Source organism: Chrysemys picta, chromosome 23 (assembly GCF_011386835.1).
Source record: "Chrysemys picta bellii isolate R12L10 chromosome 23, ASM1138683v2, whole genome shotgun sequence".
Classification (NCBI taxonomy): Eukaryota; Metazoa; Chordata; order Testudines; family Emydidae; genus Chrysemys; species Chrysemys picta.
Window position 1 is genome coordinate 16889643 of NC_088813.1, and position 21037 is coordinate 16910679.

The 21037-nt window shown below is 49.1% G+C and overlaps 1 protein-coding gene across 2 annotated transcripts; it reads right to left on the bottom strand.

Annotated features, from left to right (window-relative positions):
• Positions 1-11499: 11499 nt before the first annotated feature.
• On the bottom strand, positions 11500-20733 carry C23H1orf216 (chromosome 23 C1orf216 homolog). 2 transcript variants are annotated; one of them, XM_005298385.5, is made up of 2 exons: positions 18382-18531; positions 11500-16269 (listed from the first exon to the last, which is right to left on the bottom strand). In XM_005298385.5, exon 2 carries the CDS (start codon positions 16251-16253, stop codon positions 15387-15389), a length of 867 nt encoding a protein of 288 aa, XP_005298442.2. In that variant the 5' UTR covers positions 16254-16269; positions 18382-18531; the 3' UTR covers positions 11500-15386. The 2 variants fall into 2 exon arrangements, with proteins under 2 accessions (XP_005298442.2, XP_005298441.2); XM_005298384.4 differs by lacking the exon at positions 18382-18531 and adding an exon at positions 20615-20733 and having other exon boundaries at positions 11501-16269.
• Positions 20734-21037: the final 304 nt, after the last annotated feature.

A 21037-nucleotide genomic window follows, 5' to 3' on the forward strand; every position in this document is an offset into this window, starting at 1 on the left:
AATAACTAACTGCGGGGCAAACCTCTGCGAACCAAAGGGGAAAGGTTGGGGTGAGCCCTGCTGAGTTCCTGGGGGGGACTCTGTGCAGCCGGTTTCTGAGTGGTTCCAACGTTTGCAAGGCCATTTGCACTGTAGTTTTGTGGTACAGCATTTCACGGTGTAATACGGGGTCTCAATAGGGACAGCAACAATGCTATGTTCTTTCTTACTGAAGGATCCCAATGCACTTTGCAAACTAGCTAGAGCACCAGCATCCTAATGCAGGCAGCTCTGGGGCGGAGGGCGCAGCCAATCATCCCGCAGAGAGCTTAGTACCAGTGGAGGTAGCGAGGGACGTTCTGGAGAAGGACATCAGGCTAATCTCTCCATTCCTACCAGAAGGTGCCATGAGCTTTTCCTAATTAGCCCGGTAATGATTGCACTAAATTTGGAGGTGTAATTCACCCAGTGTTAGTCTCTTGAATGTTCATGCAAAGCCACAGTGTTTAAGATATCAGCGGAAACACTCTTTCATAGGAAACTGCGTGGGACGCAGATGATTATCCCCTTGTCGGAATGAAGTGCAGCCTTGGACTCCGCTGGGAGCTGAACCTCTTGTTCCAGGGGTCTAGGTACTTCAACTCGGATCTTAAAGCCACGGAGGCATTCCCTCCAGCAAGGCAGGTACCGCAGCATACAGACACTGTGCTATGAAATAATGATGTGCAACGGGCCTTGAGGCACTCTTTGCAGCTCCGTCAGCCTTGATGGCAAAAGAATAACCGAGAGTTTTATTGCTTCTTTTCTAGTGATCTTTACTCCCAGCTGTTTTCTCAAGAAGATCTGGATTCCTGTATCCAGCCTAAAGAACAGGGGCCGGAATCTTAAAAGTGCTGGGCACCCACAGTTCCCTGGACCCCAGGGGAGTTGCGGCTGCTTCACATGTCTCAAAAGTAGGAACCAAGAAGGGGGAGCCCTTAGTGACCACTGATGGACACCTTAGGAGAACCCACGCTTGGTCTGCTTTGTTTAGGCACAAACAAGAGACTGGTTACAATTTGCAGTCAAATCTAAGTTGCTTTGCAGCAACAGGAACTGAATCCCACTCCATTCTCAGCTTAAGGAAATTTAGCTCCTTGGAAGGACCGCATTTATTGCCATCTTTTGCAGAGTGGAATTAACATGCATGTACTGGTTGCATAGATATGTTCCCTGCAATTAAACACCCTAGGTCGTCCTCGGAAGGGGGAGCAGAGAATGGTGCTGTTTGGTTAAAGTGTTCTCTCTTTCTCTCTCTCTTTCACCAGCTTGAGCCAAAAGTATTCTCACACGATTCGGGCCACATGAGTTCTTTGAACCAGAACATTTTTTTGGGTCCCTTCTAGGTTTGGATCTACCCTGGTACCAGCCCAGAGGGCTGGCTTTGGATCCAGGAGTTGGAATCTGCCGCTTCTCCCAAGATAAAACATTCAAAGAGATTTGGATTTGAGGAGCTGGGTTGGGATCCAACGGCGCTTCCAGAGTCCTTAGATTGGTGCTAAACCAGATACCATGGAGATGGGCACCTTAACAATCCCAGTACTAACAACACTCCAACATGATTATTGATATAGTTAGCATGGGGGGGGACGGACGACTACAGATCATGTAACCACCACAAACACCAAGGCATGGAGAGGCAGTGGGGCTTGGTGGATAGGGCACCGGATTGGTTCAGGAGACCTTGCATTCAGTCCCTGGCTCTGTGAGACCTGAGCGAAGTCACTTCATCTCTCTGTGTCTTCTCCCAAGCTCTTCAGAGCTGTCTCTTACTATATGTTTGTGCAGCACCTAGCACAGGGGAGTCTCTAGCTGCTACTGTCATAGAAATAACAGTAACCACTCCAGCTGCTCTGCCTAAACGATAGGGAAGGAATGTCACTAATTCTGGCCAAATTCTTTATTTCTATTCTTGTTTCCATCGAAAACAAAACAAAAAATTATGGCCACATCCTGAGCTGGGGTAAATCAACTTAGCTCCTTTGACCTCAGTGAAACCCCATCTGTTTGCAGCCACTGTGGATCTGACATCTGCACGTTCCATCCATTTTAAGAAATCATAAAGGGGACACACACAATTTCCCGACCCTTCTCTACCCAAAAAGTGAATGGAAAATCCTCCGCACCTAGAGGAGTTTGTGCGGGGAGGAGCTGGGCGGTTGCTTTTCTTTTTTTCCAAGGAGCCGTGCGGCAAACAGCCCGATTTATAAGATTTCTCTATCATTAAAATGTAAATGAAAACAGACACGAAAACAATCTGAATTTCCAGCCGAGTTGCTCTTGCTTAATATTCTACCCTGAAGGGAGATGTGTGGAAGCAGCTACATTTCAAACAGAATCATTAAAGAAGGCAGTCTCAAACTGGGTTTTCATCAGATACTATGGTGTAGTTAAACACTCCGTATCTGGCCCATCATGGTGCTGCTGAAAAAGAGACAAGAGGGAAACAGTTTCAGAAAAGAAACATCAGAATTAAGGAGCCAAGGAATAGCAATGTCAGTGTGTGAGTGCAACCTACGCACATGTGTATTTGTGTACATGTGGGATCTGTCTTTGGAGGGGAGAGTACATGTAGATCTGTGCATATACACACAAAAGTAATATGTTTGTGTGGTGTGCATGCACTCTATGTGTATGTTTGGTGTGAGCTTTTTAAGTGTGACTTGAGTGATCGTGTGTGTCAGGGGCATGTGTATATGTTGGCATATGAGTGTCTATATTTAGAGGCATTCTGCAGTGTGAAAATGTGCCATGTTGCCTGACTGTGAACTGAGACTTTCAAACCATGGCCTGACATTTTAGGAACACAGGCATGGCAAATACAAAACAAGACCCTGATAGTCCCACAATCTGCCTGCAACCTGCTCTCTATTCTGTATTGCTTGCAGCAGCTTCTGGGATTTTCCTTTTCGGCTGCAGGCAAAGAGGATTGTGTTTTTATACAGCTACCGCAATGGGTCTAAAACCAATATAAGATAGAGGGGAGTGAGAACCAGAGACTGAAAAATGTAAATCATGATGAATCCTGTTACAGACAAACACCAAGGCATGCTGGGATAGCAAGAGGGCTGAGCTATTTGCTTGAATCACTAACACAATATTTGCAACCCTAATAAGCTGAAATGTCAGCCTCATGTCTGCCTTGGCTGGCACACAATTGCTCAGAGTGCTTTTTTTGTTTCTATTTAACTTTAACAGAGGTCACCATCGCCAGATGAGATGCACAGGCGCTGTCAGGGTGCAGCATTGCCTTAAAAGATCCGAGTCTTACATGGGCGCAGCTCGCATCACCAGAACAGGTTTCTTGTTCGTCTCATAGATGGTTTCTCATGAAACATGCATGATGCCAAGGGGCTTCTGCGGAGGGCCTGCCATTTTGTTTGATTGCCCCTGGTATCTCATTCATCATTCCACAGATAAAACCAAACCCAGGCGGTGCAGCAGAGTGGTGGTTGTTTTAAGAAAACTCCTTATTGCTCTCAGTCAGGCAAGCTGGGTGTAGAAGGCTCAAGGAATCATGAAGCCTCCAGTTTCAGATGAATGCTTTAATTCGGCACCATAATGGAAGATACCCAATTCGCCATGACCCAGAGAACCCTTCAACCGTCTGTCTCTGCAACTCTCTCTAGCTCTTGCCGCTTCCTCTTAGATTTATGCGCTGACCACAAGGTGGCGCCATGCCACCAGGGGCAATCTCAGCTCTGAAGAAACTCCCGGTCGCTATGACAGGAAGGAAACATCAGAATCCTTGGGCAACATATTGGTTTTAGGGCAGCAAGAACAGTAAGTGCCTTTGCTTGCAGGTTCTCCCAGGAATGCAGCTCAGACCAGCCCTACAGCCTGCAAAATCTGTATTGCCTGCAGTGAGAACATTGCAAGAATATTGCAGCAAAGCCACCAGGATGTGAAAAGTTCTGAGCCGCGGCTGTCTGGAGTCCAGGCCCTCATGGGCTGTCTCTGGTTCTGGCCCTTGAACTCTCCACAAGGGTCAATCATGCCTAGCCTAGGGCTGGATGAGAATGAATCTGGATTGGGTAAGAAGCATTTTCTCTTGCCAGGAGACAGCGAGTAGAAACTGCTTCTTAATAATTAACTTAGAGCTGTCTGCAGGGCAACAATTCTGCTTCACCACAGCTTGGGAGGTTACGAAATTTGTTTTCATTTTGCACTGGAACAAACCCAAAACCTTCCCAACATTTTTGCAGAATGGCTGGTTCTGGATCGAAAAGCTCAGGTTTCAATGCAGGATGCTTCTCTCTCTCTCTCTTATCTGAAGTGACCGGACAGCCCCTGGAGCACAAAAACTGATGAATCTTTGCAAAATGTTTTGGCTTTGATGAAAAGTCCCCGATCCTTGTGCTTGGGTTGATGTAGGACTGAAGTGGCCTTTTGCTGCCTTGTGCTGTCTCCTCTGGACAGGGGTGACCCTCACCCTGGGAGGACAGGTTTGATGCCTGGCCCCATGCAAGGGTACGCAAAGGGGCGGAAGGCTCCTTGTACCTGCTCTTCCCGCTCCCCCATGCTCCAGCACTGACAACATCCGTTCTTTTGGGTTTTAACCCCACACGTCAGCTTGGAGCCCAGGTTCAGCCTGGAGCACAAGCAGCAGTGCTGCTGTTGTCCCGAGTGGGTGCGTCCAGGGAAGGGGGCTGCAAGATCGACACAGCTCATGGAAGGATAAGGGGGAGGGCTGCACAAAAAGGGCTCTTAACTCCACTGTCCAGATGCCCTTAGGCAGCACGGCTGAGCCCTGCCTGCGGCACCAGGCACAAAGAGAGCTCCTCTTTCTGCTTTGGCATCCTCCAGAGACCTCCCAAGCTGCAGCAGGTGCGTCTAGCACGGAGGCACACGTGGATGAGCTCATCTTGCAGGGTGACTTGTTTGCAGGCACTAGTTAGGTTCACTGCCTCCCTCGCCAGAGTGGGAGCTGGGAGTCCTGTGGTCGCCTCAGCAAGGGAAAATACCTGAGCTCTGGGGATCATCCTATGCCGGAGCCTTTCACCTCCAGAGGCCTGCTCAGAATCCACCCAGCTTGGCCCAGGGTCCCGAGCCTTTGATCACTGGGGGGTGAAATGAATTTGGTGGGTGTCAGAGGACAGGTGTCGGCATCCCTGATGTTGAGCTGCGGCTCCCATTGACGTCGGCTGGGTTGGGGGGTTCTCAGCCGCTCTGAAAAGGGGCTCCACTGTCAACATAAACCACGTGCATTTGGGTCTAAACTGGAAGGCAAAGGGAACCGCTGGCTGTGTAAAGGCCTTGCTTCAATAGGCAACAGGGCACTCCCGTGGGTGACAAACTACTCACGCAGGCTGCCCCACCCCTTCCCTACCCCAGGACATTACAAAGTACAGGGAACAGTGTCACAGTTTCTGAGCGCTGGAGGCTTTCCACCACTGGCTCTTTTCACAAGGGAGGGAATCTCTGTCCTAGCTCAGTCCACTGAGCAAAGGCTTTTAGAATATTAGGCATTAGGCCCTGACTTATAAAACCAGCCTCCAGCTTTGCACCCACATTTTTTCCCCTCTTTCAACCACCATCCTCTGCAGACCTGGTTAATTGCATGCACAGACATGAAGCTGTCTAATCACCTAATTTGTATGCAGGGTTGAGGTAGCTCGGTGTAAGTTCGAAAGCTCGTCTCTCTCACCACCAGAAGCTGGTCCAATAAAGGATACTCCCGTCCTCTACCTTGTCTCCACCCACCTGATTGGCAGGGAGTTCGGCACCCAGAGGTTGTGCATGAACAGAATAGTTCACTAAGTTCCCTTTATGGGGCCAGTCAGTTACACCTGAGCAACCCCGGTGATGGCAAAAGGTTGCACAGATGGTACTAAGGACATAACTGGAAACCAATGGGGCTATGCAGGTGTCCCCATGGGCGTATTTTAGCCTTTCACTGGTGAAGATCCACAAGAAGGCCAGAGCCCTGCTTGACCCTTAGATCCCAGAGTAAGTTTACATTTCTGGGGGTGAGCGGGAAGAATCTTTCTTTTACTAACAAATGGCGCTCATTCGATCTCGAAGTCTCTGAGACACATTAAATGTGGAATTCCATGAGGCCATTTTGACAGTCACTTTTCAGAGCGGAAAAGGGTTTTAAATGCATCTCTGGATGTTAAGGGCTCAAGGTGATTAATTTTCTTTGGTACTTTCCTGGCATCAGTTATCGCACCATTGTATCTTATTTTTAACAAATATTTCAAGCCCACAAAATCCTGGAAATAGTTAGAATGGATTCGAGTAACAAGGTAAAAAACTTCATAAATACTTGATTTTTTTAAAAAAATGCTATTTTAATTTTCAAAGAAAGGCGACTTTGGCCAAATCTTGCTTTGTGCAGTAAAATCGGTCCAAGATTACAAGGATTTAATATAATAACAATAAACTTTCAGAGGAGACCTTAAAAAACAAATGGCCCTGTCTGTTGTGGCTGGCAAATAATGATCCCATGCCCTGAGGTCATTAGCTAAAATTTCCCCTGTACTGCTGAGATAGGCTTGCGTGCAAGATATCACCCCCAGCCCCAGAGGGTTTGCCGTTCAGTGGTGTGTGTGTGTGTGCGCACACATGTATCTTGATTCTGCTCCCACTTACACTAATGCAAGTTCAAGCCCCTTTAACTGCAATGGACTTTGGATCAGGCCCTAAACAAGGAGCACCTCTGCAAAAGTCAGTGGTGTTACACGAAGCATACGCAAGATCAGACTCAGGCCCATAGTGTGTAAAGGTTTTGAGATCCTTTTGACATGAGAGGTGCTGTTATTTAAGCTAATATTTAACGGATCATCACCTATGTTTTATCACGAAGGGACCAACCCTGCAATCCCTCCCCATGCAGAATGCTGGGATTGGGCCAGAACACTTGTTAAAAGAATTTGGGGGGTGGCGGGAAAGAAAGGCAGATCTCATTGCCAGTTGGTACTTCCCAAGTTCGGCATCGCATTTGTCCATTACCTCTTCATTTTGTGCTTGTCTCTCCATGGTACTTCCATGGCCCCCGACGCCAGAGTAGCCGAGTCCCTCCCAATCTTCTGTGTATTCCTCCTCAGAACACTGCTGTGACATGGGACAGGGCAGTGATCCCCATGTTATAGTTGGGAAACTGAGACACAGAGAAGCGAAGTGACTGAAGGAGTCTGCGGTGGAACAGAGATTTGAACCCAAGACCCCTAACTACAGGACCATCCTCCCCGTCCCTTTTGTATTTATTTTCCGATGTCCGCAGCGCAGGTCAGAGCTGCATCAGCTGGGGTTACGTTGGCTGGGAAACAACAAGTGATTTAAAAAGAAAAAAACTAACTAAAAACCCCACCGTGGAGGTGATTCTAAACAGCAGGCCTCAGGTGCATGGGCAGCGCAAGGGAGATGGGGAATGCAATCCCAGACCTAGGCATGGCAAGGAGACCTCGCTGGGTTCGTTGCCTCTCCGGGGACAATGGCAGACAGACAAAGCACTGGACCAGATCCTCAGCTGGTGTCAATCAGCATAGCTCCACTTACGTCAGTGGCTGCTCCCCTTTACACCAGGTGAGGTTCTGGCCCCCTGCCTGCTGTATCTATCCTGCTGGGAGCAAAATTGATGTTGGCCAGTGAAAGAAGGAAGGTCACTGGCCTGCCCTGCAGATCAAAGGTTAGCAATAGGGCAAGCCAGCAATGATAGTCATCTGAGAGAGGGAGGGACAGTGGGAGGCTGACAAGAGCAGGCTGGGTGTGGTTGATAATGGAGGCCATCGATTGTAAAGACAGGCATGAAGGGAATTTGTTTTGCAAAGTTATAATCTCCTTAGATCTGAGTGTCTTGGAAATAGTAAAGGAGCCCTGGTGGACTCTGAAGTTGGCATGCCGTCAGGCTTTCCCCCCCCCCCCCTGCGGTTGGGAGGGGTTTTCATTAATTTGCAAATCTTGTTTGGGTATTTAGAGGGGGCTGGAAACTCGGTATGAGGTTGATTCTGCAAATCAAAACTGACTCTCTTAAAACCAGCACTGAGGGCGTAAGCAGAGGGAACTTCACAATAACCGAGAAGGAAGCTGCTTGTTTACGGAGCAGATCTACCCCTTTGATCTGCTCCCCGAGTTATTCCTTCATTTCTTGAGCAAATAATCTGGATTTTCACAATATTTACCTTGGAAATAATTATTTATATAAAACACTCAACCAAGATAAACAGAGAATCACCCGCTCTCTCTGCGGGTCAGGACAGCAGACAGCCCAAGGTCTAAGGTTCTCTTAATCCCGCAGAGCCCCTGTCTGAGTGAATGTACCACAGGCAGGCAGGCTTGGAATTAGAGCCCAAGCCAAAATGGAAAATGCTCCTTCCTTAGACAAATAAAGTTAGAGCACACACAATTCCTAATAAATTGGCAGATGTTGAGGGACAAAATTCCTGAGAGCCCCCACCGAGCGGTGAACCTGGGGATAAAAAAACAAAGCCTCCCGGCCCTGGGTTCCAAATAGAGCCTAGATTTGTGCGTGCGTATTGTTTTTAAAAGTGGCCACGGCAGCTTTGAATTCCCACAGGTTGTTGGGGCTGGAAAGAAGAGGGGGGAAAGGTGACGGAAGGTTCAAAGGCCTGGTATGGCTTCCCTTTTTATCTCTATTTAATCTCTGCAGTGCCCTAGGCAAAGTCACCTTTAGGTCAATACTCAGGTGTTTTATCTGCCACCCATCTGCCTGTAGCAAACATCCCATCTCTCCTTATTAACCAACAGCTGCAGGGCAGGTGGGACTGGGGAGCTCAGGGAATCCAGTCATCCTGGTATCGGAGGATGGTAAATAATGCAACCAAACCAGCCCACGGGAACAGCACAGAAGTTAGCACCAGCTCCATTTTGCTCACGCTTGGGAGGTGGGGAGCAGCCTCTGTCTTGGATTTTTAAAAGTTAAACGGCCGCCGATGTTTTACAAGCGTCCAGGACGTCATGGACGCCGCATGTGCCCCTGGGCACGGAGCAGTCCAGCTGGTGCTCTGCACATGCCGTCACTGGGATTGTGCGCGCACAATTGTACGTGCAAATTGCGGAGGACCACAGAGAGGAATTCCTACAACTCTGGGCCTTTTCTGTGCAGGTGTTTATAGTGCCGTTCCGCACCAGTTAGGTAAATGAACAGGGAGGGAGGCAGACTGATTGCTGGACTTGGTTTCAGAGATATACCTGTAAAGTCTGGAGTGCTACTTTGGGGGGATGGGGCGGGGATCCCGAGCTTCTGGGTTAGCCCTATTTCAGCTTTTCGTCTGGTTGGTATTGCCATTGTACCAGCCCTGGAGGCAGAACACCACCTTTTCAGCCCCAGAGTAGATACAGCCCAAGCATCAGCAACATCAGCTTCCTCCACACTGCCTTGGAACGACTCCGCCTAGTGGTGAGCTCAGCCCGAGATACAGCCAGTCCTTGGCTTCTCTTTGGAATTGGCGGGTGGTCAGTGGGGCAAATATTGGGGTGGTTTTCTAACGTGGACCCTTGTCTTCTACAAATGAATCAGTATTGACCAATTGATTTTCATAGAGGTTCCGAACACATGTCAGATGGCCTGGGTGCCGAGCAGGTCCCTGTTGGTAAAGACTCTCTGTCCCACTGTCAGCCCTGTGAGCTGTTCGGCTGGATAATGCTGGCTTTTTAATCATTTTGCGCCCACCCGTGTGGCCGGTTTTGTCTTCGGAAGGTGGGAAAACATTGGTGTTGAAGTGTCTGACGGGCTCATGTCCAATCTGGGAGATGCAACACAAAATGGTTCCTCCAAAAGGACATTGGCCTTTAGGGAGTGTGAAATCTTGTCTGCACTGGCCTCAGTTCCAGACATTTTGACCTGCAGCCACCAGCCAGGCTGCAACACCTGAACCCCCTTGTGGACACAAGGTGAGACCCAGTTGCAAGCAGGAAGGTTTGCAGTGATGCACCTACAGCACTGGACAGGTATCGAAGTCTGAAACCAGGGCAGATCTCCAGTGTAGACAAGGCCTCAGCCTGAATCAGTTCATGTTCCTACTTGGACTCCATCTGACCACGTGCAAATACTGTAACACAGCCAGACTTTCTCAGATCATAGGCTACGTTCTTGTGTGATTGGCCCATCTCAGGTACTGTACCATGTTGTCACGTGACCTGGGCCGCATTGTCTCAGAGCTGGACCATCTCCGGTCACGTGCCCTGCTGTTACATGACACGTGCCACATTGTTGCACGGGCCAGACCTTTTCAGGTCATATACCACGCTGCCACGTAAGATGTGCCACGTTGTCACCGGGCCCAACTCTCACTCCTGCTTGAAAACCTGTCTGACTATTAATTTCCTGACATGAGTCATGAAACTCGAGGTTTCTGGGACAGCAGCTCCTGCTCTCTGTAATCGGCTACGATAAGCTGATCTGACAGGGCAAGCTGTATTCACTCTCTGTCACACTCTGCACTCTGCTTGCCATGTCTTGTCCTGCAGTTTACGCAATTGGACATGACAGCCAGTGCATTTCTGGGTGTTTTCCTAGCCTGCCTTGGATGGGGGCTAGAGAGAGGTAAGCAGCAACTGTCCTGAAATGAGCCACCGGCAGGAGAGGTGAGTGAAATTGATGCATAAATGCCAGGAAGTTGGTGAATCCAGGCACCATTTATGGGGGTATTACGGAAGCACAGTGGCGCTTGAGCTCTACACCACCAGTCCCGTCAGGAACCTCAAGGGCTCTAAAGCCATCCCATACTTAGCAGTAAGCAGGGCTGAATAGACCCTGTTGTAGGGCCACGGAAGGAGCTAGGGTGAACCATCCTCACCAGAAACCCAAGTGAAAGAGATCATGGTCTAGTGTTAGAGGAGGGGATTTTAAATCAGGACTTTTGGCTTCTCTTCCTGGATCGGTCATCGACCCTGTACGTGAGCTTGGGTATAAGTTATTTCATCTCTCGAGGCATCAGTTTGTCATTTGTGAAATGGGGATAATGAATGGATATTGGCAGACGCTGAGGGCAATATCAATATTTATTGGACCCGTATTGACTAGGGTTGGCTCTGATTTTATCTAAGCCATCAAGAGCCCCATGTCACAGCCTGGGCTGGAGGAGAAGGTTACAAGGCTGCCCACTGATGGTGCTCTGAGCATTGACCAGAAGGAGGTCACTCTGGAGAGAGGCATGGTGCTGAGCACATGACACCCTCTACATCAGTTCTACCCTCAAGTTGTGACCTTGATTCTCCTCCAGTCCAGAGACGACATGCTACCACTGCAGCACCACTCCAGTACCCCGTGCCGTATACTCACTTCCCACTAGCAGCTCTCAAGATGCTCTTTCATACAGCTCTGTCTCCAGACACGGGAACTAAATGCAGGTGAAGGCTGGAACATCCGTTGCAACAATGTATATTGCCTTCCGTCAGTTCTACCCAGTGAGGTAAAAGCAGGTCCCTGGTGTTCTAACCCTCATGCAACAGGAGCAGGATGAAAATATCATGCACAGTACGATAGCCAGCTGTTGAAGAGTAGTAAAGGAGTACTTTGTGGGATCTGTTATTAATCTCCAAACTTTATTAATATGTATAATATGTCATGTCAATGATACAGACAACAGCCAGCAGGCCCTAGAATAGAAGCAAACATGAAAGCAGTGATGGCCTTCGAGCAGCAAGGTACTTCTCCTCACAAAGGGTCTGGAGTCCTCCTGGCCGGGAGGCAGATGGCGAGAAATCTGTTGCAGGTTTTCTTCTGCGATGCCAGGACAAAATTTGGTCGCCTTCTTGCATTTTGAATGCTACCTCTTTAAAAACTGATTCTTAAAGAAAATCGCCCATTTTAGCTCATCGTTTCCATCTTTTCAGGGTCAAAACCCAGGCTACCAGTGTTTCATTATTACAGCAATGGGGCTTCCCTGCTCTCTACAGGACCTGACCCTGCAGTGCCCACTGACTCAGTTATTATTAATTTATATTGTGGTAGCACCTAGAGGTTCCAGTCAAGAATTGGGGCCCTGTTGTGTTAGGTGCTGAAGAGCTGTATAACAAGAAGGCAGAGCTGACAGTCTAAAGATTGCAGGGTCAGCATCATAGCTTTGACTGCTACAACCCCTTTCCTCATGAGCAAGCCTTAGTCACGTGCCTCGTCTTGTTGACTTTCCTGGAACTACACAAGTAAGTGAGGGCTATGGGACCATGTCCTCGCTTCCGCTTACTGGAAGATATGAAGAAACATGGTGCAAAATGGAAGTTATTGCAGGCATCAACTGCAGCTTTGTGAAGGTGCAGCGAGCATGGAATATAATCTAATAATAATAATACATAGTTCTTATATAGCAATTTTCATCTATCTGTCCATCTCAGAGCCCTCTGTTGGGTTAAGTACCATTACACCCATTTTGCAGATGGGGAAACTGAGGCACAGAGAGGTGACGTGACACGCCCAATGTCACCCAGCAGGTCAGTGGCAAAGGTGGGAACAGAATCCAGGTCTCTTGACTCCTAGGCCTCTGCTCTTGCCACTAAACCACACTGCCTCCCCTAGTACAGTACAATAAATAGAATAATAGAATATGGAGCAAATTCACTTTTAAGAAAATATACCAAATAAACACAATAGTCTCTTTTTAATCTCTCTTACACTTCTTATACTCTGTATGTGCATTTTTCTTTGGAAAAATGGATTAGAAAAGTTAATCTCTTTACTTTATAATAATAAATTAATAGACCATGAACAGCACAGCTTTGAGAAAGGTTATTACTAGGGGATTTTTCTGATTTGGCACCTAGTTTTTAAATATATACTGTAGGTAGATAGGTGTGTGTGTGTATGTGTGTGTGTGTGTGTGTGTATATATATATATATATATATATATATATATATATATATATATATATAATAAAAAATCTAAATCAATATATTGTAATACTGAATGTGAAAAAAATATTAGAGTCAAATGAAACTTGAACCTATTTTAAAGCATTTTGAGGTCAATTCTTAGTAGTATGAGTCTCTCTCTTTGACCCCAATTCATCAGCCCATCTCAGATCAGCAAAGCAGTTAAGCTCATGTGTAACTAGACGTCAGTGGGAATTAAGCCAAGACTGGACATCTTTCTAAAAGACACACTCTAGCTCAAACAGAATTTCCGGGCTTATTGCAGGAATCCCTGGGTGAAATTATCTGGCCGTGCTGTGAAGGAGGTCAAATGGCCTTAAAAGCTACAGTGTGAGCACATGCTTAAAGTAAGCATGGGCTTAAGTGCATTGCCAAATAGGGAAGAACTCAAGCATGAGCTGAAATGCTTTGCTGAACCAAGGGCCTTTGTCACCAGATGGACTTCTACACTCAGAGCACATCACACTTTGCTTTAGATTACAATCCCCAAGCATATGCAACTCGTTGATTCTTACAGCACTTGCTGGACATGCACAATCTGTTTCTTACAAAGCACTGGCTGTCAACACAAGACACACACAATGTAGTCGGGAGCTCATTCCCGTAGCAGCAATGAACATGTGGGAGCGGCATGCACCACTTGCAATTATATGTTCCACCAACGAAACAGCCTGATCTGGCATCTCAACTCTCCGATTCAGGCCCTACGATCTGAGCTAGAGAAGGGAAAATCCAGCAGAGGGTTAGTGTTTCCATGAGCTTCATGGTTCCAGGTTTGATTTGGGCTCTTTCAAACATCTCCCCCTCCCCCATTTAAGTGGTGTTTTTCATGGGAAATGTAGTCGATGGTACGGAGGTGGGGTAAAAAGTTCCCTAAGAAACTTGCAGCCTGTGCAATGCAAACCATACCCTGACTTCAAAGCACCTTTGTCACCTGCAATTCATCAGGTCAGGCTAGAACTGGATGATTACAATGGTCCCTTCTGGCCATTAAATCTATGAATAAAGATTCTCTTTTTCCAGCAGTTCTTATCATGGCTTCTAGAACAACAAGGGGAGGGAAAACTCTGCAGGCTAGAACCCAAATGAAACCTTCAACCTCAAAGCTTTGAATTCAGATCTCAGCGCAGAAGTCGTGATTTTCCAGTGGATTCTAACCATGGCCAGCGGAGTTCTCCCATCTCTGATTTTAACAGCAATTTTCATGTGGAGATTCATGCTCCACGCTAAGGACATATTTGGGGGGCAATTCCAAACCTTCCTAACGTTGCAGAGCCAGGGGGAATAGGATTCCCATTTAAAATGTCAATTCAAAGAATTCTAGGGCGGGTTTCAAAGATCAATACCAGATCGTGAGCCTCAGCAAAGCTGGATTGTGAAGAGAATTGTGCCCCGTTCAGAGCTGTGGTAACCAACCGTCCCAACAGGCTGGGTGTAGAGAACACTCTTTGGACGAGGCAGGCAGAGTGAAAGCAGCAGCAAGGGGAGCGGTCTGCAGAGGGGACCCCGACGAACGGCCACCCAGCCAATGCAGAGAGCGGCTGAAGTTGTGCTGGCCGGCCATGAGGGGGAGCAGTCACATATAGCGAAGGCGGGGGGGGGGGGGGGGGGGGAGGGAAAGAGGTGGTTGCAGGGGGAGGAGGAGAAAGAGATGAGAGGAGGCCTTGCAGAGCCTGTTGGGGAGACCCAGCCCTTTGAGAGGAGCCAGGCAATGACATTGCTGATGAGCTGTTCCTGACAGATCACTTTTGAAGCACTAAATGGTTATGGATTTAGGGTGAAATTTGAGAGCCTCTGGGCATTCATTGGACCTCGGAGTAGGCAGCTTAGCTGTGATGGACAGAGAGAAAGCTAAGGACATGGGATGGATGCAGAGAGAGGTCAGTAGATTGACATAAGGGATGAGACCGTCCTTAGGGGTATTGTTATGAGGGAACATTCCACCCAGAAATAACCTTCTTGCCAACTAATCAGGTACTAGCTTGCTGACTGGCCTATGCCGATTCACTAGTGACCCCAGGTCTCAGGTGAGCTCTCTAGTGAGACTGGGGTCTTGGGAACACTGGTGAATCCTGGCTACTGATCAGCTGGCGAAGGGTTAATGATTTGTGCTAAAGGGATATGCGGCATGCGGGGTAGGGTTGAGAAAGGGTTAATCAGGCTCATTTCAAATGGGACCAGCCCCTCCTGTTCCCTGACTTCTCAGCCACTAGCTGGGGCACATGTTGGACTTTTTACTTGTGCTCTCAGCTAGAGTCATTTACCGAAACCGACGGGAACGTGCTTCTAGCTACGTTGTGCCAGCTCATAAATACCACGTGGCGTTCGTCAGGTCTAGTGGCCTCATGCGTCACGAAATCCCTGGGTGCATAAGGCAAGAGCATCTCCCGCCAGCCTCCCGTGCAGAACCTGGGAGCTGACTGCAAAGCTCTGTGGGGCCCAATCCTGGATGCTGGGCTCAGGCGAAACAACGGGTTAGAGCTGGGGAAGGGGTTGGGGGGGATCTGAACTGTGACAGATGGGGGATGAGCGTCTTTCACAGGCCAGCGTGAGCTGGTGCTTTGGGGCACACCACGCCCTGCTGGATGTACCGGAGGAGCTCTTTGCGGTTGTCCAGGATGGTGTCGAAGCTCTCCTGCAGCCGGTTCTGCTGGTCCACCACTTTCTGCTGGAGGCCGCGGATCCAGCGCAGCAGGGCCAGGCGCCGATACATGACCAGGTGGATGTGGTGTTTCTCCTTCTCCCGCTCCTTGAATCTCATCTTGTCCTGGAGGTTCTGGAAGGCCTCGGCCAGCACCGGGAAGACAGTGTCTGAGTCGGAGGAGTTTTCGGGATCAGCGTCGGGCCCCTGAGGCGCTGGCTGGTTCCTCAGGTCTTTGATGGCAGCAGCGGGTGCCTCCCAGGCATTGCCGGTACTACTGTCGGGGCTGTCGATGCTGAGGGAGCTGCTGGCATAGCCATTGTCCTCTAAGGGGGAACCAGCCAATTTGCCACACTCTTTGGCCATGTCCTCGGTAGCCGCTTTCTCCTTCTCAGCGCCGCTGAGCTCGGCTCCCTTCGGGGGGCTGCGCACATCCTCCTCAGAGAGGCCCAGCTCGTCTGACGTCAGCCCTCGGGCAGCGTCCCTAAGCCTGCCCTGAGCTGTCTGTCTCTGCACTAATAACATCAGATTATCGGCTGGATTTGTCGTGTTTTCTATCTGTCCGGAGCCCCCCTCCATCCGGGTCCCAACCACCGCCTGGCTCCAGTTCTCGTTGCTGTCATACCCTTCTGCCACAAAGTTGAAATTCTTGTCCTGCCTGAGCTCCCGTTCAGCAAGGAAGGCCGTGCCCAGCGTGGGGTCCCGCTTGCCCTCATGGAACGGAGCGTTCAGGGGGATGTCTTGCTGGCACACTGCAAACATCCTTCCACCCTCCCGGCTGGGAAGAGAGAGAGAAAGAACTGATGTGAAGGAAGGATCTTGGTCTGAGTTCCCAGGGCCAGCCTGGCCTCCCAGCTCTACCGTTCCCCAGCTTCTAACTCTCCTGAGCTCAAGGGGCCTGATTCTGCTGTCATGTGCTCTGCTTTGTCACTGCAGTAACCCCACTGATTACAGGACAGTTATTCCGGATTCATACCAGCATGAGTAAGAGGAGAAGCAGGCCCAAGAGACTAATATCAGCCCAAACCAGGGAGGAAAGAGAGGAGCGTCTGGTCTGGTCTTGAATGGGATGGTACCCTAAGATGGACCCGGGTTGATATGGCCTAAGATGTAACGTTTAGCTTCTAGCCTGAAGTTTGGGGGCTTGTGGGATTTTGGTTGCGTCCATGGTAGTGTTAGGGGACAAATGTAAACTTCAGATCTGTGTCCTAAACTTTGTAGAAGCTCAGATCCCAGGTTTTAGGTCTGGCCCATTTCTGGAATGGGAATGGTATGGTAAGCCCTAGCAATGTAGAGGGTATTGGAGTACGGTAACTTAGGACACAGTTCTTCCCATGACATTGAGGAGAACAGGATCGGGCCCCTAGTTTGACCTGGCAAGGTCTGGTAAAGTGAGATATGACAGTGGTGTAATGCCTTGTCTCCGTGCATCAGCATTTGGCTCCAGTCTATGGTGCACTCACATCCTGGCCCGGCAAATATTAGAATAAAAGATCTCAAAAGTGTTTAAAACCTACCTGGGCTATTTCTTACGGTGGTTTCATGGGATGGAGTGGAGCTGGCCATTTCTGACTCCCCCTGGTGGCAAGGTGAGCGCCTGCTCCCCTGTCTCAGTGGATGAGGGGAAGTCTGGTTTATATAGGGAGGTCGGAAGGGAGCCAGGCAGAACAGAAACCTTAATTTCTTGTCGGGACCCTTCAGTGGTCTGGTCACCTTGGGCCCAATCCTCGGCTGGTGTATGTTAGCACAGCCCCATTGGCTGTGGCACTTGACACCCGCTGAGGATCCAGCCCCCCTGTTAGTGGAGAGGGGACACTGGTTGGCTGAAACAAGAACCGATGCAAAACTTTGCCCAAGCTCCTTTCAGATCCTGCATCCCTAGTTGTTTGAAAATGATTGTGGCATAAGAGGTTTTTTCCCCTTTTCCTTTTGCGTTTTTGCGGCCTTCCCCTCGAGAGCAGCTCCTCTCAAGCAGTTTCTGGGCTACTTTAGTAAACCCAGGAAATCCTCAATAGCTTATGTCATCCAATCCCAGGGTCAGATTTTCAGCTGGTATCAATCCGAGTAACTCCATTGAAGTCAGTGAGAACACCACCCACGCTTTCCTTAGCTTCCTGTACTAAACTGGAATGTAGAATTACTATGGGCTGTTGTCCAGCTGCCATGTTCCACCCCAGAGGTGGCTGCTTGTAAGTAATAAATGAAGTGAATTCTGTGCATGTAACAGTTTGTGAGGCACTTTGGAAGGATTTGATGCTATAGACATCTTGAGATGTGATATTAGGTGTTGATATTATTAAATAAGTCAGTGGTTTAACCCTGTTTGCCCTAACGAGGGGCTTTATTGCATCATTCCCCAGCTGACAGTCACAGGGGGAAAACCACAGAGTGATGATGGATTCTGGTTCCTTCTCTGCTAAATGAAAGTGCTGAAAGAACAGCGACACTTTAAATGACTTGTGTGATTCCGCCAAGCAAAGGAACGTGTCTGATCTGATATGTAGCAACATTCTGTCTGGATTAATCTCCCTAAATAGGCATCTTCTAAGACTATACTCTCCCTGCACCAATCGGAAGCAGGAGATAAATCTTTTAAAGAACTGTCTGATGCAGGAGAAAAGTGCTGGAAACATAAAACAGTTTACAAATACATCCCTGCTACCATCCGTCAGTGAGAACTACAGAAGATTCTCCATAAGTATGGGATTAAAATCACTTCCCTTTAAAGACTTTCTTTTTAAATTCTTCAAAATGTGTTCAGCTTCCCAGATGCAATTCCGTAGGACCCCATTAGATTATTTTAATAAGATCTCTTCTGAGTTCTATTGGTCTCTGTTTGATTTTAAATAATGGGCCAATAGCCCTCCCAAAACCAGTAGCCCCAACAGACCTGTTCCCTCATTACGAAACCAAGTTGCAAACTGGAACTAGTAAAAAAAAAAAATGAATTAAAACTTTGACTAGGGCTCTGAGCAGAGATGGATGCAATCTTCCAGCTTCATCACAATGCGAAAGAAATTCACCTGCAGGAAAATCCAGGAGAACACGATCACAGTTTTAAAGAAAGACAGAGTGTAGCAGCCCTTTCTTTTCATTAGAAAATTGGTGAATGAACAAAGGAAGGACTACTCCTGGGTAGGAAGTGATTGGGCAGGCTTTGCCCACTCAGTCCTGCCCTGGTCAATATCACTGTTTTTTAGTAGGCCTCACAAATATGGCATCTTTTGTTTATCTTTATCATGTCTCAGTGAGGGAATGGCAGATTTAAATGTCTGGGTACTTAGAACCAGGATAATAGTCCCCCTAGTAGATCATATGTGGGGGCTAAAAGCCACAAGTTTCCCTCCAAATAAAATGAGTATCCCCCCCCCAAAAAAAAATAGTTTCCCCCCCTCTGCAATAGTCCAGCATTTAATGTCCTCTGGGATTCAGGAGACCTGGGTTCAGACTTTCTAGGTGACGTTGGGCAAGGTGTGTCTCCAGGGGATACAAGCCCTGCAGCATGGCCGCAGCTGGCCCGGGTCAGCCGGCTCGGGCTAAGGGGCTAAACATTTTGTGTCAACGGTCGGGCTGGGGCTGTAGGACCCTGCTTGGGTTGAGGGTCCCAGAGCCCGCTCCGGCCCCAGCCCAAACTCTATGCAGCAAGTTTTCAGCCCTGAAGCCTGAACCTCACAAGCCCGAGTCAGCTGACCCAGGCCAACTGTGGCGGTGCTGGGCCTCAGTTCCCATCTGTAAACTGGGGATGGTTGAACTTCCTTCCCTCCCAAGGGTGTTGTGAGGGTACAGCAGGGGCCCACAGGCCTGAATCTCGTCTGCTGTCCCCCTCGCTGGTCACTGACACCTGTGCAAAGCAAGGGCCAAATGTACCCTCTGGGGTAAGGGAGTGGGAAGCATCTGCTCTACACCAGTGGAAATGATAACGCGAGGGAGAAGGACGGGGGTGTCACATCCTACATCCTACTGCAGTTACTGCAGGTTTGGACCCTCGCTGCACCATAGTCCTGATCCTTTTCCCATTCGCGCTGGTGTCAATCAGAATTAGCACCATGTAAGACAAAAGAGCGACGCTGCTGTAAGACCGATGAAGGGAGAGGAGAATCAGGCCCATTTGCTGGGCTACCAGGAAGGGGTCACACACTCAGCTGCCCTGCCCGTTTAAATTTGGATTCCGGCATGGTTGCTATGGCAAGGTTTCCATGGCAAGCAGAGATGTGTGTGTGTGTGTGTGTGTGTGTGTGATGCATAGTGCCCAGAGGCACAGAAGAGAGCTGTGCTGAATGATCCTGCCACAGAGATGGAGGGGGAGTCACAGAGGCGGCGGGATGCAAGAACCCCAAAGCCCTGCCTTGTGGGATGTCTGCAGGGGATCCACGTCCTTCCCCTTTCCTCCCTCAGCTTGAAAAAAGCAATTGCTGGTTCCTTCTCCCCAAATCACACAGCTCCCTGGACTGGCCAGCTCTGTAAGCAGCTTCGGGGAAAGAGCTATCTTGAGAGGAGGAAGGGACCAGGCTTTTAATGTGCATGATAATCTATGCAGAGGGAGGGAGGGGGCAACTGAACAGATGTGATCAGGGATTATGAGACTGTTGGATTCAATGCCCCAGCACATCCCCACATGGCTCTACAGCTAGCCTGGATACCCAGCTATGGCAGAGCGCCCTGTACAATCTGACAGCATCATAGCCCGCCCAGCCCTTGGCTATTCAAAGGGGTGGGGGGACATTGTTGTGCTCTGTGTGTGTGTCGTAAGGTGTTGCCTATCTCAGCCCTAAGATGGACCTGAGCAAAACCCTTCCCCGTGCAGTGCGGCCCCCGTGAATGAAATCAGAGAGGCAATCAGCACAGGCACGCACACACGGCCCCCCCAGGGATCACGAACCGGGGCCTGGGCGCCATCAGCGGGGGAGGCAGGATGAGGCGGTGCTGTTGCTTTTAGATCCCTTCAAAGCTGCTAACGACAATAAGAGAAATAAACAGCCCCCCTGGGAGGGATCCAAATGTGGCAACCGGCATAAGCTCTCCACCCTGATCCCGGCACCCAGGGGAAGCAGGCGGCTTCAGCCCTGGGCACCAGCCTGTCTCCTGTATCACTCCAAAGACCCCCGTGTACAGCCGACACTCACCGATGGATTTTCAGGCTGCTGATGCTGCCGCTGCTCTTGCTGCTCGGCTGGAGAGAACGGAAATCGACCCTCCACGGCAGCAGGAAAGCGTCATGTACTGCACACTTCCGACAGCAATGAGTGTCACAGGCTGATCGGCAGCCGGGCGAGAAATGCAAAGGCACCACCAGGAGCCACCTTAGCACAAACCCAGCGCTGTCAAGGGTGTGTGTGTGTGTGTGTGTGTGTGTGTGTGTGTGTGTGTGTGTGTGTGTGTGTGTGTGTGTGTGTGTGTGTGTGTGTGTCCCTTTAGAGATGACACCAAATTCCCTGCGGAGGATAAAAATCCTCCAAGCGAGGGGCCGTTAAAGAAGTGCAGAGGCACTCACACAGGGACGAGAAGCCCGTATTCTGCCACGCTGGGTCTGAGTGGTCTAAGCACCA